Here is a 22,491-nt window from a genome sequence, read left to right on the forward strand (position 1 = left end):
CTTCTGTAAGGTCTGATGGAAGGGTAAGCATGGCTAGATCTTACAACTGTTCCTCGACTTTAAACTACACATCTTCCTCCAGGAGCCCAGGGGAGTACCAATGAAGGTCACAGAGTAAGTCAGTACAAGCCTAACTTTGATCCTTCATTCATACAGCAAATAGTGTGTGTCTCAGTCATGCCTAGAACTGAATGGGCTTAGAGTAAGGCAGAGGTTACATTTCTCCTGGTGTTTGCCATTGTAGGTTAGTAACAAGAGGAAACTAAACAAACAAAACCTACCGTCTCACTAATAGTCAGATGAGGCTCCAGATGAAAACTGTGGAGAGAATTTATGCCATGTCATTAATGTCAACATTTGACGAGGGGCCTGGATAGAAAGCTCAATAGTTAAGAGCATCAAATGCTCTTGCGGAAGACTAGAGTTTGTTTAGTAGCACCCATGTAAGGTGGAAAACCACCTGCCACCTATAATCCAGTGCCCTCTCATTACCTACACTCACTCACACATGCCCCTGTGCATATGTGCACACACACAGAGGCAAGGTCTATACACAATCATGCACACACAGAGGCAAAGTATCTATACACATACACATACGGGGGGGGGCAATGTATCTACACATACACAGGAAAGTTATCTACACACAGTCTCTCTCTCTCTCTCTCTCACACACACACACACACACATGCTCACACACACATACTCACACACTCACATGCACATAGGCAAGGTATCTATACACAGTCATGCACACATACACAGACACATGCAACACACACTTAAAACTAAGATAAAATAAATCTTTAAATGAAACAGTAGCCACAGATGTGATGCCACATGAGTCTCATTTTGCTGGTGGAGGGAGCCACCCGAGAGACACTATTTGAAGCAGCCCCTCCCCTCCATGGGAAAGTTGACTGTGCATCTAACTTGTACCCAAGGCAAAAATGCAAAGAGTGATGCCCACTCTTGGGCCCCAGGAGACATTATAAAAGTGTTCCCAGGAACTATTCATAACGCTGGAAACACTGCCAACCATCAGGGGGAGAATGCATAAGTAAATCAGTGTGTATTTATAGAATGGAATGCTGGGGTGAGAGAAATAAATGAAACAAGAAGCAAGAAGCATATGTGGTGGTTCTGTTTATATAGTGTTCAAAGACAGCACTGTGTGGGGTAGGTAATGGTAAAGAAATCATTACCCAACTCCAGGATAATGGGTTACCTTCGGGTAGTTTTCTCTAAGAGATTGCAAAAGAAAGCATTGTTTCCGGGGAGGGGGGAGATACATTTAGTGTATCTTTAAACTACACATAGGGTCTGTGTGTAAATGTGTCTGTCTCTGAGTTTGTCTGTCTCTCTGTCTCTGTTTCTGTCTCCTGTCTCTCTCTCTCTCTCTCTGAGTTATCACATCTGCTGCCTAAGAGGAAGTACAAGCAATGTTCATGGGAAAGACATTTAACCAAATTTATGGTGTCCAGGGAAGGCTGACAAGAGTTACACAGATGTGTTATATACTCATGGGGAAGTAGTGGCCCCAGTAAAGAAAACAGGGACAAAGGTCCACGAACATGGCCGTCCTCAGGAATGGAGTGAAGCCAGCATAACTGGCTTTAGGGAGTGAGTAATGTTGCAGGGATAGAGAGGGATGCTCTCAGAGATCCTGGGAGTCTGCTTAAGGAGTATAATTTTTTTCTAGAAACTAAAGATTTTCAAATTTGGACAGAGGCTACCTCTGCGTTTATGCTGTATCCATCCAGACTCCTCCTCTGCCTCATTCTCATGTTGATGGCTTGCTGACCCTTAGCCTTGCTCAGATATAACCTCCTCTTCCATCTATTTTCCCACGCAAGGCTGTGGCTGGATAAGGTGAGTGGGATGCCCAGTTGAAGGACATACTGGGCATGGTGACATACTGGGCACGAGAGCCATGTGTGAGGGGCTGTCTTGTCTGTGTTGCTGCTTGCCTACTTCTCTGACCCCTAAGCCAGTCTGCAAATGAGTTTCTGGCCCCTCCACCCCGTCCTCTTCCAGGGTAAGCCTTACTCTTTCATTTCACCATCCTCTTCCATCCTGTCCAGATTTTGCTTTCCACTCTTATCTCAGCTTTTCATGGCCAACTAGGCGAGATAGCTACACATAAAAAGATAATTGGCCTCAGAAGCCAAGAAATCAGGAGAACATGAGCGATGTTAATCACATGTTCAAACAGTTTGGAGGAATGAGTCAGGCTGGCTTTGGATGGATGGTGAGTAGGAAAGAAAGCTTTATGGGCTGAGAGGACGGGGGCAACCTTGTGCCAAGAAACAAGAACTCATTAGTGTCACAAGGAGACACAGCTGAAGAGGGCATGGCTATGAAGTGCAAGGCTGGGGACCAACCAATCTACCTTACCCATGGTTAATACCACCAATACATTTTTTCCTTTGGTAAAAGCCTCAGAATCCTGAGTAGTACTGACCTAAGACAAGCTCAGTCAACAAAGTACTTACATGAGTTTAGTCTTCAGAATCCTGGCTTTAAAGGAAGGAAGGAAGTGAAGAAAGAAAGAAAGAAAGAGAGAGAGAGAGAGAGAGAGAGAGAGAGAGAGAGAGAGAGAGAGAGAGAGAGAGAGAGAAGAGAGAGAGAGAGAGAGAGAGAGAGGAAGAGAGAGAGAGAGAGAGAGAGAGAGAGAGAGAGAGAGAGAGAGAGAGAGAAAATAGATGCGGTCGTGTAATCCCAGTGCTAGGAAAAGGAGGTTGATGGCTTGATGGGTCCCTGGGCCAGGTTCCCTGGGATAGGTTATTGAGTGATCCCAGGGTCCCAGTGATAGACTGTTACCATAAAATGGGCTGAACAATGCTTGAGAAACAATACCTTAATTGATTTCTGACATTCGCATACAGTCATATGCACACATGCACTTACACATATAAACACACATAGACACACATGCATGCATACACCTGTACATGTATACAAACACAAAGGTACTCATGTGCATATACATGCACCTATATATACAGACACACAGAGATGCATATTTCTACATATATGCATACATGCACATGTATACATGCACACACAGACAATAAGCAAAACAGACCATATGCACCTACCCACATACACACACACACACACACACACACACACACACACACACACACAGAGATACACACAGAATTACATTGATGCAAATGGATATAACATGGAAGTAGATGAAACTATTTGTTGTCCTGCCTCAGTGTCTCCCAACTGCGACTCAGGCTATGGCTCTGTCCTTTGTGTCTCAAGCCCTGGTCATCTTTTGAGGTATGAGCCATGAAGCTCAAACTCTCAAATGTAAAAGTAAAAGAGACCAGAGTTTGTCAACGCCACTTGATAGCTTGGTGAAAAGCAGGATTAAGACAGGGAGCTTTGATTATAGAAGTGACAGAGAGAGAACTGACCCTGGTTTCATCCCAGTGACTTTTGTCTTGTAAAGAGAAGCAGAGAGACCTCATTCCTGAGACCCCCTGAGCAGGGCTGGCTTTGCTAGTGAGCAGTATTCATACTGAATCTCATTTAAATCCCCCGGGGAAAAGGGCCACTGGCAGCCACAGACAAGTACAATTCAGTGGCTTTTATGTGGCAGTCGTAATCCATACCCTCTTCCACCAGTCCCTAGAAACCAGTGCTGCTTTGCAGTCCCACACCGATGTGTGAGGCCTTTTCAGAGAAGGAAACAGGGTCAGGGCTTTTCTTGCAAAGCTATTATACACACTCTGCCGTAGACGCTTGGTCACCTCTGGGAACAGGCCTGCAGCTCCTCTGGAGGTGTGCCCAAGCATCTATGAGATAGGGGCGTCTCTGCTGTGAGTGTTTGGCTCCACAAGAGAAACCTGTGTGTTGCTCTCCACACATTTGATGACTTCTTGTGCTTTACAATGTTAATTTAAGCTCTGCAGCCAAAGTAAGTCTCTTTGGTGGCAGTAATTTGCTCTTTAATGTCAGCAGTTTGCTGAAAAAACCACCTGGGTTTAAAGAAAGTCACTGTGTTCAGTAAAATCCGGCCACATTTTATGTTTATGGGCTTTATTAGGGCATCCAGCTGAGCTAGTTAAAACTATGTCCCTATAGTCAGTGAAATCCCAGGACCCTCAATTCACTCATTCACTTAATAGTTATTGAATATATACCAAGAAGCAGGTGCAGTATTTTCGGTGGAAAGCGCACAGACGTATCCTTGTGTTTGTGAAGGTTAAAGTCCAATTCTGGAAGACAGATATTTAAAGAATAAGTACATAAATAAAGTATGAATGTTTATTAAGGAGTGTGGATACTGAGGATGTTCCAAGAGGGTCTAACTTAGTAGTGATGGGTCAAAGAAATTGTTGAGTTTGCAACAACTATTCTAGGGAGATGGGTTAGCAGATGTGAAGGCAGGAGCTAGAAGGGGCTTGCTGTGCTCTAGGATCATTTATTCCAGTGGCCATAAAAGGAGACAGGACACAGCTTTTGGCATGGGTTGCTGTGCTGTCTTGTGTTCCTAGTGTCTGTAGACTTATACCCTCTTACTATAGAGTGTGAATCTTGCTTGTCTGTTACCTGTGACCTCTTGGTCTTCATTTCTCAACTATTCTTTTGGTATCCAACACCCCCCCTCCTTTGCATTCTCTACCTCTGGAACTATGAACCATACCCTCCAACTGGCTTGCAACTTGCTCCCAAGCATTGGGCATTTCCTGTACTGAGACCAGCTCTCTTTTATTTCCTCATTTTCTATAGCCTCCTGCCCCCAGTGGAAGCTTCCTGACACAACCTTTAACACAACCCACTCAAATACTTGTAATTTATTTCTCTGACCGTGTCCAGCATCCAAGAGAGGAGCTCTGAGGTCATCTATGGATAAGACTTCGGAGGCTCTCTTTGGCCAGCAGAGCCATTTGTCACATAGGAATAGATAAGCACAAGCCTTTTCTAGTTGTCTTCAGTGTCATTGGTAGGGTGCAAAGTTAATGTATATACAGGCCAAATCCACGCTTTCTAACTCCAAAGACCAGATGCTTCCAAGAGCTCACAAGTCACACCCAAGGGGAGGGCTGTACCTCCATAGACAGGTTCAACAGAGTGGAAGAGACTACAGATTGCCTGAGTTACCAAGGTTCCTAGTCTCTGAGCAATGACCTTTGTACCTTTCTCTGCTGGGGTGGTAACCTGTCTTCAGCATCCAAATCATTCCTCCAAAATGAGTGGGAAGAATAAGTCAAATAACAGTGATTTCAATAATTGTTATAATACAAAGACACAGACTATGGGAGTCAGGAACTATCACATGACTATATTAGACAAGAGTTAAGTCCAAAGGCACCATTCCTGTGGTCCCATGTCAGGGTAGAAATTGGCTGAGATGCTCTGCCCTTGTATCTGATTTCCTCATTTCCTCTGTCTCATCCCTGTGGTAGTCATAACAGGGCAGGCACGGGGCTGCATACCTTCCCATGCTGCATCACTCTCTTCTACTGGGTGGAAAGGGAGTTCAGGAGGAGATGCAGCCTGCCAAGATTTACAGCAGCTGCTAGCAGAGAAAATCCTGAATCCCATTCTTACGGACACCAGAGCTGTGTGCTATTAAACGTGATGTTTGGCTCCCAGGCTGCAAGTGACCTGCCTTTCCTGAGAACCCATAGTCTACACTGAGAACCACGTAGTAGTACATGTCAGAAGGGAATGTTGAGCAGGACATAAAGAACATTGTGAAAGAAGAAAGATGATTAAGCAAGCAATTGGTGAGAGGGGGAGGGGACGACCACCAAGCAGGGTATGGGAAAGTGACTTTGAACTGATACCTGAACATTGAGTTTGGGTAGGAGGGTGGGGTGGGAAAACACATTACAGGTGCTAAAGTCTAGCTGATAACGGAAGCATTGAATGCTGGATGAAGAAGTACTCTGTGCTCTGTGTTTCCACAGTGTTGGGAGCACCATCCAGGGTGGGAGGTAGGGTCGGGGGGTACCACCATCATGGCTCTGGTGATGGAGACAGGCATGCACACTCTTAAGGAGAAATGGCCAGCTGGCTCTGAGAAGCAGGACTCTGAAGAGCACTGCTATGAGTAACATTCTGTTGTGCGTCGTTGAAATACGACAAGTAGTAGCCTCGTTCCAGCCACAGGAAGAAAAATTACCCTGCCGCATTGTGTTGTCAATAATGCTGTCACTGGATTCACAGGTTATTGGGGCAAAGTGCACTGTCTCTAGGATGGGCGAGTCCTAGCACGGGGAAGTTTGGAAAGAGGCACAGCCCAAAGCCTGCCATGTTCCTTCTCCTGGCCCCCAGAGTCAAGCCCTGGAGATGCTAACTGCTCTTAAAACATGGTCACCTCTGAGGAGCAATGGCTCTGCCTTCAGCCTCTTTGGGAGTCAGACAGATCATTCTGTCATCAGTACCCACCACATGGCTTTGTGCAAGGTGTTTCTCACCTGGAGTTGGAGATAACAGCAGTGGCCTCACAGATTGTTCTGGAGATTCTCCTCAGAATGTTACAATTTGTATGGTCACGGATAGGCTTGTAACGTACCAGGTGTATTGTGTGCTATCAGTTTAATCCTCTCGGGGAACTCATGAGACTGGTGCTGTTATTATCCCTGTGGAGATGAAGATGGAGACACATATGAGTCAGGGTGACTGCCCAGAGTCACACAGCCAGCATGAAGCAGAACCAGGAGCTGGACTAACACAATCTGGTTGCAAACCTTCAGTCAACAGTACTGTGTTTAACTGCCTGCTCCCCAGGCCTGCCCCATTCACATCCCAGGCCTGGAACATAGCTGACACTCAGAATTCTTGTCTCCTTTCTCTTGACTCTAAATAGTTTACTAAGCAAAGTTCCTTCCAGTAGACATGACGGTGAGGACCCTTTAATGTAATACTGGTCAGTGGGAGAAGAGGTCTTGCCTTCCTAACGAACACAGCCAATTAAATAAATCCGAATTTTGTCATATCCTGTGGCAGGATTTATTGGTGTTAGTGAGCAAGTGTCAAACACATGAAAGTTCCCCGCCGTACTCCCAAATGGCCGTACTCAGCAAATAGCCCCAACTGTCACCAAAGGTGTGGAGTGCTTCCCCTCAGAAGTCCATGGAAGAAGGGGGGACAGAAGTACCACTGGGCTCTTTAACAGTAGCTGCCATTGACCTTTGTCATGATCACTGAAGGTCCATTTGAAGATGGACTTCTGAGCTGGAGTCCCACTGGTCCTTTTCTGCAGTGTAGTAGTGTAGAGCCCATCGTTGGGAAGTTGGGTGTTGCTAACTCAAGGACAGCACAATCCTCTGAGCTCAGAGCATCTGGGTTCTCTGGCTACATGGAGCTCATGGATGGAAGAAAAACGCACATTTTTTTTTTGCAAGTAAACTCATGGCAATAAAAGCCAAGCTGTGAATTAATTACTTAATATCCCTACTGCAGGAGGTGGAGGGGGCTAAGACCCAGCTCGTTCCTTCATGGCAGTGTGTGGAGAGAAGGTGGAGAGAGCTGGGTTGCTCTGTTCATCTTTTGGGGTGACCTGCAGCATAGAGGAACTGATGGGTGCATCCTTTCCTTGTCTTTACAGGTATGGCAGTGTGGCGGGAGTGTGGAGGTCCTGCCCTGCTCTCGGATTGCCCACATCGAGCGAGCCCACAAGCCCTACACAGAGAACCTCACTGCCCACGTGCGGAGAAATGCCCTCAGGGTAGCTGAAGTCTGGATGGATGAATTCAAAAGTCATGTCTACATGGCATGGAACATACCACAAGAGGTGGGCAGCCTGACTAGGGCAAAATTTCAAGTTTGGTGAGAAAAAAAAATCTGAAACAAAACACTAGACTTGGTTTTTCTTCTCAGGGACATTCAGAGACTCATTGGCCACATTAGACTGTCAAGCCCTTACTTACTACATACAGGAAGGAGCTGGCAAAAGTCTCTGAGACATTTCTTATCTACACCCTGCAGCATGCTTGGAGGAGTGTGTGTTCTCTCAGAACATTAGGGGCCTCATTTTAAATGAAAACTAGAAAATAGGTTGTGGCTCAAGTTGGTACAAAGCTGGCCCAGCATGCGTAAAGCCCTGGGTTCAATTCCCAGCACTGCATAAAGCCAGCTGTGGTGATAGATAGCTCAGGCCTGTGATACCAGCCCTTGGGAGGTAGAGACAAGAGAATCATAAAGTCAAAATCATCCTCTAATACATAGTGAGTTTGAGGGTAGCCTGGGCTACATGTGATCTTATCTAAAAAATATACAAATAAAAGTGACTCAGATGGCTCTAAGTCTCCTTCCTTGTTTCAGCTTCCCTGGTGCCTTGTGGTTCAGGATGATGGATATATAAATGCAACTGTAATGAGGGTGAATTCTCAAGGACACTTTAATTTCTATATAGACTGGCTTTAAGCCTCTCCATTGGTCCAAGCAGAATAAGGAAAATCCACACATCTGTGGGATTTCTTGAGCTGTATGGATGCAAACAAGACACATTCCAGCAGGGATCCTCAATTGGTGATGAGGATTATGACCTTCTAGTCTCACAGAGCCCCATCCTTGCCTGTCACTGTCTTCTCTTTCCTCTAGTCACTTACATGAAGACACGTCAGAGGAGAAGTAATATTTCTCTCCAAGTTTTGTTCGCCTTGGCGTGTGTCGTATGGAAATGACTCTCAAATGCTGAGTTGGGAGAACCCAACATATGCCAGCTGTCGCACTCCAAACCTGCTTACCCGCTTGCCTGCCTGAGCTCACTGCTCCTGTCACCTTCTGTGTGACAAAACTGTTGACTGCATGGCCTCTGTCATTCCTCCCAAGCCAGGGATTCCCCCCACCCCCGACCTTGGCTGATCTCCAGAAAGCCCCCAGTCCTCTCTAACAGTGAAATGATTTCTCTCTCTGTTTAAAGTTTCCATGGGAAAGCCCTGTACCCTGAGCTTCCTGCCAACTGCATGTTGCTCTGGCTGAATTATTTTAAAAAGTAGGCTGGGCTCTCATCCTGGATGGAGTCTGGGCCTTCATGCACGCTAGGCATGCACGTACCAACTGTAGTGCTCCACCACCACAGGGAAAGGGACCTGAGTTGGGTGCCCCTACGATCAGTGAGGAGGAGCCAAGATCCCCAGTGTAAATCAGCGAAACCTCCATTGAATCCCTGGCAGGAAGAGCTTTCTAGGGAAACTCCCATATTTCTGGATTCAGCTGATGCTGTGAGCGTTAGGATTCAGTATTCCACCTAGGATGCTGATTCCCACTGTGGGTGTTCCTGGGTGCTGAAAATGTTACCCCTGCAGGATCTCACCAGTGAACACCGTAGCTCTGTGTGAGATCAGTATTAGTATCACACTCATGTCTGCCCCCTTCTCTCTGCCCCATCCCAAAAGATGCCAGTCTTCCCTATTCTGGCCAAACCCAGTGAATGGTAGATGATGCCACATGCAAAACTCAGTGAAAATGAATATTTGCCTGTGGTCCCTCTGAGGGGATAGCACCAAGCACTAAGCACCAAGTATCAAGTACCAAGCACCAAGCAATTGAAGGGATAAGGGAAAGAAAACAGTTAGACATGAAAATGTACAGGCAAAGATTTTAGATAGAGGAAAAAACATCAGTGTGTTTCTGTTGAGCTGGGGAGATGGCTTAGTCAGTAAATCACATTCTTCAAAAGCACAAGGACTTGAATTATATTCCCAGAACACACCAAGGAAAGCTGGGTGTGGTAACATGTGTTTGTAATCTTCCTAGTGCTGGGAAAGAGAATGACAATCACCAGGGCTTGCTGGCCACTCAGCCTAGCATATATACTGAACTCCAGGCCAGTGAGAAACAATGTCTCACAAAAAGGTGATTGGTATCTAGTAAATGGATGTGCACTCATGCACACACAAACCATTTCCTCTCTCTCCCTCTCCCCCTGACACATTCATGTGTACAGACCTGCAGGATGCCCTCCCACATCCCATGTCACTTCCAGCTTCCAACTTCCCTTCTTTAAGATTTTTGAGCTTTTGCAGGGTCAGGGTTTTCCCAGTTTCTACCACTCTCCTGTCACATCCCAATCTCATCTGCCTTTGTCAAAGCTCTCATGAACTGACCTCTTGAGTGCATAATGTTCTGGACGTTGAAAACTCCTTCACCTGGGGCTGGAGAGATAATACTTCCATCTAGTACAAGCTAGATGCCCCATCCAATACCTGTAACACCAGCTCTAAGAGATCCAACACTCTTCTCTTCTGGATTCTATATATACCCACATACATGCAAGCGCATACACACAGACACACGCAAACACACACACTCGCACACTCACACACAGACACGCATAAACACATACACAGACAGACACATGCAAAGACACACTGAATCACACACACAAAGACACACACCCACATACACAGTAAATCTAAGAAAACTTTTCTTAACCTACAGAATTCTCATTTCTTTGATATTCCGTGGTTCCTAAGCTCTGTGGTTTCATACTCTTGGAAAGCCTCTCCCCCTCAGCATGCTACTTCTTTCTCCCTAAGGGGTTTATCCTCCCTCTACTGTTGCTTAAATTCTCCCCAGACATGTTCCCTTCATCGGCCTCTCATTATACTGCCCCTCTCAGTAACAGCCTCTGCTCTTGGATGTCTATCCCACACACATGCTGATGGCTTCCTAATTAATATCTCCAGTCTCCCTTGTGGACTGGCATCTCAACAGCCTTCTGGATGCCTCCTGCTGCTATCCTCTCTGGCACTCAGGCTGAGTCTGACCACAGTTAAGGATGTCATTTTCCATCCGAGGCAGCTCCTCTTCCTAATTGCTTGTCTCAGTTCCTCATGCTATCATCTGCCGGGTATCTGGCTGGACACTGTTCATAGTCCTTTCTTCCTCCTGTCTTGTTAGCCCATTCTGTCAATCACAGAGCCTTCCTAACCAGGCCATATCTAGCTGCATCAAAACTCAAGCTTTGCCCATGCAGACTGATTGCCCTGCTTTAAGTCTTCACCCCTTCAAATCTATCCTTGCTAAGTGATTTATTTATCCATTGCCTTTCTTCAAAATCTGTGAAGGACTCTTAGAGTACAAAGGTGAGGCCAGGTGCACCGTTTGACACAGGCTCTCCCCTTTGGGGCCCTCCACCTGCACCCCCACAGTCTTTGTTGGAGGGGGCAGGTCTTGCTGCTTCTCAACCCTGTGCTTGCTCACTTGTTCTCTCTACCTGAAATTACCCACTGACCACTTCCTGTTCAATTCCCACCTCTAACAAACCTTCATCCTTACAGGCTTAAGTCTTGTGACTTTTCATGCAGGAAGCCAGCCCAAGCATGGCAAATGTTCCTCCCCTACATGCCTCTCTCATCATATGACCGGCCTGTCAGACCATAATCTGTTGTCTGCAACCTCTATCTTATTAGACCAGTGACTCTCAAATATGACTGAACTTTAAAATCACGTGGCCCTAGCCTTAGAGATTAGTTGAACTAGTTTTGGAAAGTAAATGTTGAGGAATCCAATGCCTACCTAAAGCTGGAAGTACTGGGAAAAACAATGGACTTCCTGAAGACATTTCGTTGTGCATGTTTGTGTTGAAGTGTGCAGCACAAGGCAGAGGGGTGGTAAGGTTCATTGAAGCAGTACTGATGTTTATTAATGGGTGGAACAGCCTGGCTCTGTTTCTGGTGTCTTCCCCCTAACTCCCAGTCAGTGGGACCTGCTATTCAGCTCTATCCAAGTCCCAAGAAAAACTTAGAAAATGCTCCTCTGGGTCTCATCCTGTAGATTCAGGTCAGTAAGTCTGTAGAGATGGCAGAACCTATGTCAGGCTCACAAGATGATGACTTAAGGAGCCAGGATTTGCTTCATGTTTTAGACTCAGCTCAAGCATGTCAGATGCCAGGAAGCTTTCTTTGACAGCTCACCCGGCCCCAGTGCAACCCCCCTGGTACCCAACACTGCAAGCAGGATTATGTAGAGTCTTCCCCTTACTCTCTACTTCCTTCCCTGCTTCATGTGTCTGTCTGCCTCTCTGCCTCTCCCAGATCCCCATTTCAGGCATAGACCATGAGGTGTTCCTACTTGTCTAGGCAATTACTAACACATAGGAACTCCAGTAGTTAATAAAGAAAGATTTGGCTGCCATGTCTTCCCGGGAGCATCCCAACCATCATCATCCCAGTACTGGCTCAAGCACAGGCACATCTCTCTCCATTTACTTTCCCTCTCTATCAGCCACTGCCTATTCAGAACAGAAGCCTTTCAGCCCTACTCAGGTGGAGCCCAGAGAATCCATTAGTGAATATGTATCAAGACTCTGGTGAGTACTGGCTCAGCACCCAGAAAACCTAAATATGTTCATTCTTGTTCTCGGTGCTATTGGTCATGCAGGTGAGTTCTCTGTCTGCCTTGACCTGCTACTCTACTGAGCCCTCCCCCAGGCCATGCATGGAGCAGAGCTGTCCTCTTCACCTGCACCCTCACCACCATATTCAGTCCCAAAATTGTGAGAGCAGCTTCCAGCACTTGCATCCAGCTACTTCAATTGAAAATCAGTTTGCCAGTCAGTACACAGGAAACCAGCCCGTAGCAAACATCTGTATTTCCTTCTGTAAAGTTCAAGAATCCTCCAAGCTGCTGCTTCTCCTGCCCAAAGACAGCCTGGGTGCCAAGAATGTCCCCATGTTGCTTTGTTCATACCCTTTCTTTGAGGCTTGGTCACATGGAATTTTGTGACTTTGTGGCAGAAATACTGAGCCATTTGCAGGGTAGCCAATTTTTTATTAGTTTTCTAAGACTGTCCAAATGAATTAGCCACAAAATTGGTTGCCTAAGACAACAGAACATTTTTTTTCCGGTAGGCCTTGAACCCAGAAGTCTAAATTAAAGTGCTTAGCAGAGCCACATTTCCTCCAGTGGCTTTAGACAGTCATCCATCTTTTTTTTCCTTTGGTCTCTTCCAACATCTGGGGGCTCCTGGCTTTCTGAGACCATGTATTCATCACTTTGGTCTGCTGGGTCTCTATGTGGGCCTCTCCTTCATGGGCTTCTAAATATGCAAACCTTCCTTTCTGTTCTCTTACAAAGTTACTAATCATTGAATTTAGGACTCGTCCTATTCAGACAGCTCCTCAGGAAGATTCTTAAGCTTTAAGATGTCTTTAAAGACTTCTTAAAATTCTATTCAGAGGTCCTTAGCAGCCACGGATTCTGGATGAGAGATATAAGCCAACTATACTTAAATATTAGGAAAAGAGAAAAGGAGTGTTCATGGTTTTCTAATAATAAAGGCCAAAGTGCCCTTGTCTAAGAAAGACCACTAATCATTTCTCACTGCCACTAAAAGGATTTGATGCAATTTTCAGGGGGAAAAAAACACAGTACAAACATACTGAACCTTTGCAACACAAAAGCAGAAGTCACTTAATAAGCAGAAAGGGGTGTGTGTGTGTGTGTGTGTGTGTGTGTGTGTGTGTATTCTTGATATACAAAAGTTGAAAATGAGTAGGAAGCTCCTATGATAAGGTGCAGATGAACATGGGAGATATATACCGTGTGTGTGTGTGTGTGTGTGTGTGTGTGTGTGTGTCCTGAACAGGATCTAATAGTGATCCCTTGTCAAAGCTAATGCTCTTGTAGTATTGCAATTGTATTTAATACAATTTAATAAATGTATAATGCTTAAACTGTACTGTAGTCGAGTATTCAGCCCCCTTACTTTACTAGATACTAGTCCCCTTTAATATGGACCTCTTATTTTAGAGTCTAAGTGAACATAGTTATGGGGTGAATGCTGCATTGCAGAACATATGAGTCCCTCTACCAGAAAGTCTGTGAATCTTGGCTGGAGGTCCTGGGTCCCAGCAAGTACATAGATGTAGAAGTATGTAGATCTACACAGCAAGTACATACAGAGTGGGCCTGGTGGGAGCTGCAGCTCTGCCTCTGCTTCTTTACAGGACTCAGGGATTGACATTGGGGACATCACAGCACGGAAGGCTCTGAGGAAGCAGCTGCAGTGCAAGACTTTCAGGTGGTACCTGGTCAGTGTGTACCCAGAGATGAGGATGTACTCTGACATCATCGCCTATGGAGTGGTAAGGAGCCAGTAGTTTGCTTGGGGTTTCAATCAGATGCAGACAGAAAAGAAGACCAGAGAGTGGCCTTAAGACAGAAGAGAGGGAACAGGCCCGCTATCACCTTTGTTGTTCACTGTGATAAACTCGGGCTCAGCCCAGGCTGATGGACCTTCAGTAGGCTTCGATTTCACAGCCTGAGTCTTCCCAGTCCCTGTCAGAAAGGACTGTACCTCTCCTTTACAGTTCTCTGCCATTCACCCAAGTTTGCATAGCCCTCTGAACAACATGCATGAAGAAGCTTGAGCTTCAGATTGCAAACTAACACAGCTGATGCCCACTGGTACTCCCAGCTGGGGTGACTGGAGGGGGGGTCTCTCAAACACCTGAATGCCATGCCCACCTACTGGCTGGCATCTCCTATTTGTGTTTGAAGCCTTCCTTAAGAGTTCTGAGAGGCAGAAGCTCCCCTGAATTTACTGAAGGGTTTCATAAGGTTTGTTGGTTGATGTACCTTCAGTGGGTGTGGTAGAAGACAGAGGATGGAGTGGAGAAAATGCCATTGGTTCAGATCTTGGCCCTGAGCTGTGGGTGTAGCTCTGGTAGCAAACTAAATTAGCATGTATGAGGCTCTGAGCTCAAACTCTAGCACCATCAAAAATACAAACTAGAATAGATCTTGACCTTGTCCCTTCTTACGGACTGTGGACCTAAGTTTCTTTATCTGTTAAATGGATAAGTTAATACCACCCTCATTGGCTAGAAGGAACTCGAGAAGTGAAAATGTATTTTCTTTCTCAGTTTAAAATACTTTGACCATGATAAACCCTTCCTTCATCCAACTAATTTCAGGACAGGACCCTCCACTCTTAAAGTGTTTTGTACAGCACATGACTACCATTTGAGAGTATCTCCTCTACTGGCTGTAAAGTCTGAACACATAATTCTTTTCTATGTCAGTTAAGCCCTTGATTCCACTCTGTGGGGATGCTTATATTATATTCAGGTTATATGAATATGAAGAAATGGGCAAAAACCTGACTTGCCTCTGACAGAGCCTGAAAGACTAGCTGGAATCACGGCAGTTCTTTGCTTTGGAGAGCATCCCTCCTGCCTTTTTTGATAGACCAAGATGAAAACTTGACGGCAGAGCTGAGGCCTCTTTGGTGCGCTGTGATCAGAGCTGAGTTAAGGGCTTCCCCAGCTGGAAACCGTATGGACGGTGCTCTTACCTGGGAGTATGAAGAGCCTTTACTGAGAGGTTTGACTCAGAATTAGTACCCACTACGCTAATACCCAGTGGCTCTGAATGACACACAGGTGGAACCCTAGACAATCCTCAGTTAAGACCGTTTAGGAGGCCATCTTGTAGGGATGAATTATATCTTCCATGAGAGCCCCATGCATGTTTGCACCCCAAAATTGCGCCTCTTACCTTTCCACTCCTGAGGCTGGGAGTCAGAGCAACCCCTCAAACGATGCTGCCCAGCTGTTACGTGATACTCCAGATCCTCCCTCAGCATAGAAGCACATTGCATTGTATGATACCCCTTAGTTCCGTGCACACCACTAGAGCCATCCAGAGCATATCCTACTCTCTGCTCCATAAAAACCATATGATGCCACTTGGCCACTGTTGACTCAGTCCTATGAGAATATTGTGTGCTCAAAGAAAGTTTTACAACCAAACTTCCATGAGCCAGGACCCGCTCCAGACTCACCACCTCACCAGGCTACCACTGGGGCTGAGTGAGGTCAGCCACACTTACCAGGAGAGACAGAGGAAGCAGTCACAACGAGAGTGTTCGCAAATAGCCATTGTATTTCTAGGTCCCAGCTAAAGGCCCTTTTCATCCTCCACATAAAAGTGTCTTATCTTCCACATACACGCAGTAGCAGCAGGTTTCTCTTGGGGCCCTTTGATGAGAAAGACAGAACATTTTGGTTGACCAGATAGTAAGTGTACAAGGCTATGTCTAGATCTCTCTGGGTCCATAGCTCAGACTGTCTGCACTCTGTCACACAAAAGGCCACCCACTCATTATCCCACAGAGATGAGCATGCAAGCCATTCCCAGGGCTAGTGGAGGTTACTGTCCTTATAATGTTCATCTACCAGCCACTGTGCAAGGTCCAGCTAGACTCTCCCTCCCTCTGTCTCGTCCACATGTCAATGCCTGTCTCCTTCAGGAGCAGAGACATGCTTGCTGATCCAGAAGCACCATGAACTCTTAATGAGGGGCATGCCGGGTACAGCCACAAGAACAAAAGCATTTACTGGGTCTGAATTGTTCTCCCTCAGTAATGAGTTTTATTCTAAAATGCAGAGGCCAGATGTCCTTGCAGGAGCAGTGGTTTTAAAAATCTTTTTATTTTTCCATTCCAATTCATGCTCCAACTACATCATTCAGGTCAAATAAAATTTTGGGTCACTCAATTGGGCCAGTGTCAAGTGTATAGCCCAGGTCATTAATCCACTAATAGGGCATATTACTGCTCCTTCTGGCTGAAGAAACTGTGGGCTGTACTAGAAGGGTTTCCTCTGAGCTCACTGTTTGGGAGATGGGGGAGCTTTGAATGAATCCCAGTTCTGGTACCGAGAATTAGAGATGGAGGGGCAGTTAGAATCAGACATGCCCAGCATATAGACATTAACTTTGGACTTTCTATATAAGTTCAACACTGTGCACAGCCTCAGTGGTTACAGTATACATTTAATAGTATCAGGCTCATAGCCACACATTTGATGGGAAAAGCTTGGTTTCCAAGATCAGGCATACTGTGGCCCTGTCACTTGCAAAGCCATAGTGTCATTTATATATATATATATATATGCTCACGTTCTGCACACACTCTTCCAACACTCATGGCAACTATGTGCTTCATGCCCTGCCAATGCTATATGCAATGAGGAAGACTAAGACCCAGTATTTGTGATGAATGAGGAGGCAGGCAAGTAAAGAAGAAATAAGAAAGCAGTGTGCTAAATGCTGCACCAAGATTCATGAGTGACAGCGGGGATGGAGACATGCTCTGCTGTTAAGAACACTTGTTGCTCCTAAAGAGGAGATGAGTTCAGTTCCCAGCACTGATGTGAGTCAGCTCATGAATGCCTATGGCTCTAGCCCAGAAGATCTGGCCATTATAGGAACCAACATATATGTACATACCCACACATAGACACACACACGTGTGCACACATACATGCAAGTACACACACACACACACACACATACACACTTAAAATTAAAATAATTTTTTAAAAAAAATAATAATTTTTAAAAAGAAATCAGAGTATTAGGGAAGCATAAAACAAGTGATCTCACCCCCAGAGTGGGGCTTGCAGGGTGTCAGCAACACTAGCCAGGCCAAGAGAACAGCAAAGCTGAGGGCACTGAAATCATTCAACTTTCACAGCATGAAGATAGAATCACAGAAGGGGAAGCTGGGGGTTTGGGAGGTGCGCTTGCCACCACACCACAGTTCCAGCCTATGGGCTCTTCTGAGATCTAGATACGATTCATTTGGAAGGCTGCTGGCACACCCATGCATTCATCACAGCTAGTTTTCCCGAACGGCTTTCAGGGAGGTTACAGCAGTAATAGAAGAAGCTAACAATTATTGCTGCTGGCTACCAGGCCGTATGCTAAGTTCTCACAGATATTATTTCATTTAATCTTCATAACATCCCTGAGAGGCAGGCGCTGTTATTATCCTTATTTCCAAGGAAAGAAAAGAGATAGGGCAAGTTACTTTGTCCGAGACTATATGGCTAAAGTCAACACTGCACCACTGCCACCCCCAGCCTGTCTCTCTCACTCCTCTGTTCCAATAGACCACTCACTTAATAGGAGAGGGACAGCACAGAGCCAGGGAGAACTGTATCAAATGATACCCATCTGTCACCCACAGGCCATGGCTGGGGACCTGGGGAAAGCCAAGCCTAAAAGGATCTGTGACTCTCTTTGATCTAGCACATAGCAGATCTTGATAACGGATCACAGATTTAGATCCTACCCTCCTCTTCATGGACCAGGTGACAAGTTCAAAGAGTATTTCCACATTCTCCTCCCACAAAGCTACACCTAGCAGTGGGCACATGGCAGAGTATTGACCACTTGGATGCTTCTAGGGCATCAGGACTGCACAAGCCCAGTCTCTCTCTGGTTCTGGCCTCCACCTGACCAGTGAACCGGCCATAGTTCATTGCCTTAGTATCCCTGGATTCTTCCCTCCAGTCTCCCATTCTAAAAGGGGGCTTTGGGTTGAAAGAAGGGAAACCCAATTAAACTAGCCCAAGGTGAGCATGGGAGAAGACACTATTCACTTTCTTATGAGCATGGAACCTGGCCATGAAAATCCAAGCAGGGGCAGATGGCCTCTCATTTCTGATTCTATCTGCCCGGTGCTTCATCTCCTCTCTGGTCACATATGAGTTCCTCAGTTCACATACATCCAGAAGATCCTTCACACATAGTCTTATTTACCCATAATTCTAGCGGCCATTACCCTCAGACCACATCTCAGGAGCTCTGGGCTCTTTTAGACCCAGGATAAAAGAACTGTCGTATGTTCAAATTCCAGAAAGATATGGGAAGAAAAGGAATAATTCATTTGTTATGGACTGTGGGTTGGTGCCTCATGTTCTACCCTGCTGTAGATAGTTGAAAAAGCCGTGTGACCTGCAGGCCACCCTTTGCAAGGACTCAGCGTGGGCTTAGGTCATGAGGGCCATTGAGAATGCACTCTCATACCCAGATGTGTTCTGCTGATTCATGAGTCTGGGTCCATACACTTTTAAGTGAGAGTAAAAGATTTTTCTCTCTTCTGCTTCTACCAGAACCCTCTCTCTTCTTCCCCCACCAAGCTTTCTACTCCAGAGAGCCCTCAGCAACTGGACCACCCTTGGGGGCTGGCCAAGCCCCTAATGAATCTGCAGGAGGCACAGAATACTGGGCCCCAGAGGACCTCCCTGGATTAAAAACAAACAAAAGTGTTATCCACTTTCCACAACTCTCAAGAGCAAAGGCTGGTCATGGCTTGTTCCCCTCCTGGAGCAGTGAAAGAATGGAGACTCTAGTGTTCTCACTATGTACTTCTTGCATTTACTTGAATGATCCTAGCTTTGCAAAGGCAGCTTCCTGTCTAATGAGCATCATGATTTCTCATGAGTGCGAGCTAGTCCCCAGCCATACCTTTATATAAATAAATAGCTGGGCCTGCTGACACCATAGTGCTTGGTGACCTGGGATTGATGAAGTATGTGAGTCTCTCTGAGGGCTACTCCTGCCTCTCCTAAATTAATATGTGTGCTTTCTCTCTTCTTTCCCCTCCGGTTTGGCCATATTTCCTCTGATGTTCAGCTGCAGAACTCCCTGAAGACTGATTTGTGTTTTGATCAGGGCCCAGATACAGAGAACGTCCCCATCGTGTACATATGCCATGGGATGACTCCCCAGGTGAGTGTCTTCAGGAGACCCCTGTGTCAAAGATGAGCATGTGAGTGTTGGGTATAGAGAAGCACAGCTGGGTTCTGCCATGGTTTCCCTGGGCTCAGAAATTTCTGGTGTTCATCATGAAGTATTTATATGAGTCCAAGAACCAAGTGGTGCCTTCTTTGCCTGGACAGAACTGGGATTGTGTGTTTTAGGGGCCAACATCCTATGGAACAGGGGTGGGAAAGGAGAAGATTCATGTTACAGAGAAATCTCTGCCTCCTTTTGGAAAGCTGTGGGAAGCTGTGTAGCTCTGATTCTTGCAGAAGAGCCCTTCCTTATCAGAATGGACCTCAATGGTTCCTCTGAGCTTCCTAATGTGCCTGAATTCCATGGAGTGCCATGTCACAGTCTACAGGCCATGAGTCTCCTTTCTAGTTCTGATGGAGAACAAAGGGCAGCCACCAGGAAATGGGCTGTCCTTTAAAATTCTCCATTCATGGTCTAGACTTCAGATATACAAAGGCTATGTTGTAACATGGGTAATGGAACTGATTTACACAATAAAATACAATAGGCAGCCACTGGCTAAGGTTGCATAAGGGGTGTCCAGATGAACAATGTTGCCAGAGTTGAACTCCAGAAGAGAACAGTGACTGGAAAGGATGCTTTCAAATCAGTTTTGTAGAAGTGTGCTTCTGTGTTTAAGTTGTTACCTGCATAAGCACACAACTGAAGACTGTCACATGACCCTGTACACAAATGATGAGAATCCCCAGTGATTGTTCACTTTGTTCCTAATACCTTATCTTTTCGGTGGGCCGGCCATGTTGCTGTGATGTCACTAGCTAGTTGGTCTTTGAGCAGCCAATCACACTATCTTCATCAGTTAACACAGCAACTCATTTATTATTATAGGACAGTGCAGCAGATTTTGATATGTTACTGTCTCAGATACTTTACATATCACCGTGACAACATAAGCAATTTAATGGAGAGAAGGATTATTTTGGCATATAGTCCCAGGACACAGCTCACCATGGCAGGGAAAGCATGGTGACAGGAACAGGAGGTTAACAGGTCACATCATGTCTGCAGTCAGGAAGCAGAAGCAAACAGGAAGTATGCCAGGCTACAAAACCTCAAGACCCATCCCCAGTGACCTTCTTCCTCCAGTATATCTTCACCTCCTAAAGTTTCCAGAACCTTCCCAAATAGCACCATTAGCCAGGGACAAAGGGTTCAAACTCCTAAGCCTGTGGGGGACATTTCACATTCAAATCGTACCACTGTCTTTATGCTAACAAATGTCCTATCAGTGTGTAGTATGTGCATAGAAGATAGATAAAATATAAGTGTACAGATTATTGAATTTCCATGAAGTGACCATAATTATATTAACCAGAACCTGGAGAAGAAAATACCTTCTTGTGTTGGCCTCCATATCTGTTGAGTTATATTCATGAATCCTATAAGGTGCTCATTTGTTTTACTGTGTCTTATTCTGAGTTATGAATATGCTATAAAGGACTATGGCAGTTTGAATAAGCATGGGCCCCATAGGCTCATGTATTTGAATGCTCAGTAACCAGGGAATGGCACTGTTTGAAAGGAGTAAAAGGATTAGCAGGTATGGCCTTGTTGGAGAAAGTGTGTTACTGAGGGTGACCTTTGAGGGTTTCAGAAGCCTATGCCAAGCCCAGAGTCTCTCTTCTTGCCTGTGAATCAGGGTGCAGGTTCTAGCACCTGCCTGCATGCTGTCATGCTCCCCTTCATGATGATAATGGACTAACTCTGAAACTATAAGCAAACCTCCAATTAAACGCTTTCTCTTGTAATAGTTGTCTTGGTCACGGTGCCTCTTCAGAGCAACAGAACAGTGATTAAGACAAGTACTGTGAGTCCTGCTGCAGCGATCATACTTGCTCGTGACTTTTGACTTATATCTGCACTCATTTCTTTTGGACCTACACTTAGGGATAGAATTGTTGAATCATAGGGATGGTGTATGTTTCTGTTAAAGAATATTACCTGTAATAATCTGCTCGTGCGACCCAAATAAATTACCACAGGCTGGGCACTTTAAGCAACAAAAATGCATTTCTTACATCTCTGAAGACCAGGAAGCTCAAGGCCTAGATGCTAACAAATTAAGCATCTGATAGTAGGATCTTCAGAAAAAGGTGCTGGTGTCTGGCCTCACAAGAACACTAATCCCGTAGGGTATGGGTTCCACTTTTATGACCTCACTTACTGTGAAGAATTGGAGAAGGCTAAGCCTATTCCTGATGAAAATCTCAAGAAGACTCTGAGAGAAATGCTAGAATATGGATAATGACACAGAGACCAGAGGTGTGATTTGTGAACTTTGTCCTCTCAGCAGAAGCCAAGGATAGAGATGGGATGAAACTGGGAGAGACAAAAGAAGTTGGAGGGAAGGAAGAGTGGCTATCAGAGCACTGTACTCTGAGGTACTAGAACATGGAGAGATTTGCCCATCAACTGTATTGTTCTTCAGGGAAAGGGCATGGTGATGTCAGATGCTAGAGGGAACACCAAGATCATCACAAATACCACTGCTAACACAGGCATCGGGAGCAAGGTGGATATCCTCCCCAGCCAAAGACCACTAGTGCTGACTCCTGGAGCATTGGCAAGTTGCTATGGCAATGAAAATACAGGAGATTGAGGAAAAGGTCAATGTAGTGACATCAGGAGGCCTGGGTCCTACACTTGATCTTCCAGTATCACTTTAACTTTTTCTGCTCTCTTAATTTGTTATCTTCCATTGTGGGGATATGACTTTATGCTAAAATGTATGAAATATAATTAGACAGTTCAGTGGATTCCTACCTCTGTGTGTAATACAGTCACCATCCTAGTCAAGTGTGTCATCCCTGAGGGCTTCCCATTTGTCCTTTCAGTCAGCATTGCTACTCATGGGTAGTGACAGGTCTGATCTCTCCCCAACTGACTAGCTACATCTGGATCTGTCTGCCCATCTGTATACTATGA

The 22,491-nt window shown here is 45.5% G+C and overlaps 1 protein-coding gene across 1 annotated transcript in view; it reads left to right on the forward strand.

The window, feature by feature from the left end:
• The window catches only part of Galnt18 (polypeptide N-acetylgalactosaminyltransferase 18), a 303,455-nt gene that overhangs the window by 246,440 nt on the left and 34,524 nt on the right, over positions 1–22,491 (forward strand). Inside the window, exons 7-9 of the mRNA XM_032892898.1 lie at positions 7,577–7,762; positions 13,926–14,063; positions 19,405–19,500. Coding sequence (XP_032748789.1) covers positions 7,577–7,762; positions 13,926–14,063; positions 19,405–19,500 — 420 coding nt within the window. The remainder of the gene's footprint in view (positions 1–7,576; positions 7,763–13,925; positions 14,064–19,404; positions 19,501–22,491) is intronic.

Source organism: Rattus rattus, chromosome 2, assembly GCF_011064425.1.
Source record: "Rattus rattus isolate New Zealand chromosome 2, Rrattus_CSIRO_v1, whole genome shotgun sequence".
In the NCBI taxonomy this organism is placed as follows: Eukaryota; Metazoa; Chordata; class Mammalia; order Rodentia; family Muridae; genus Rattus; species Rattus rattus.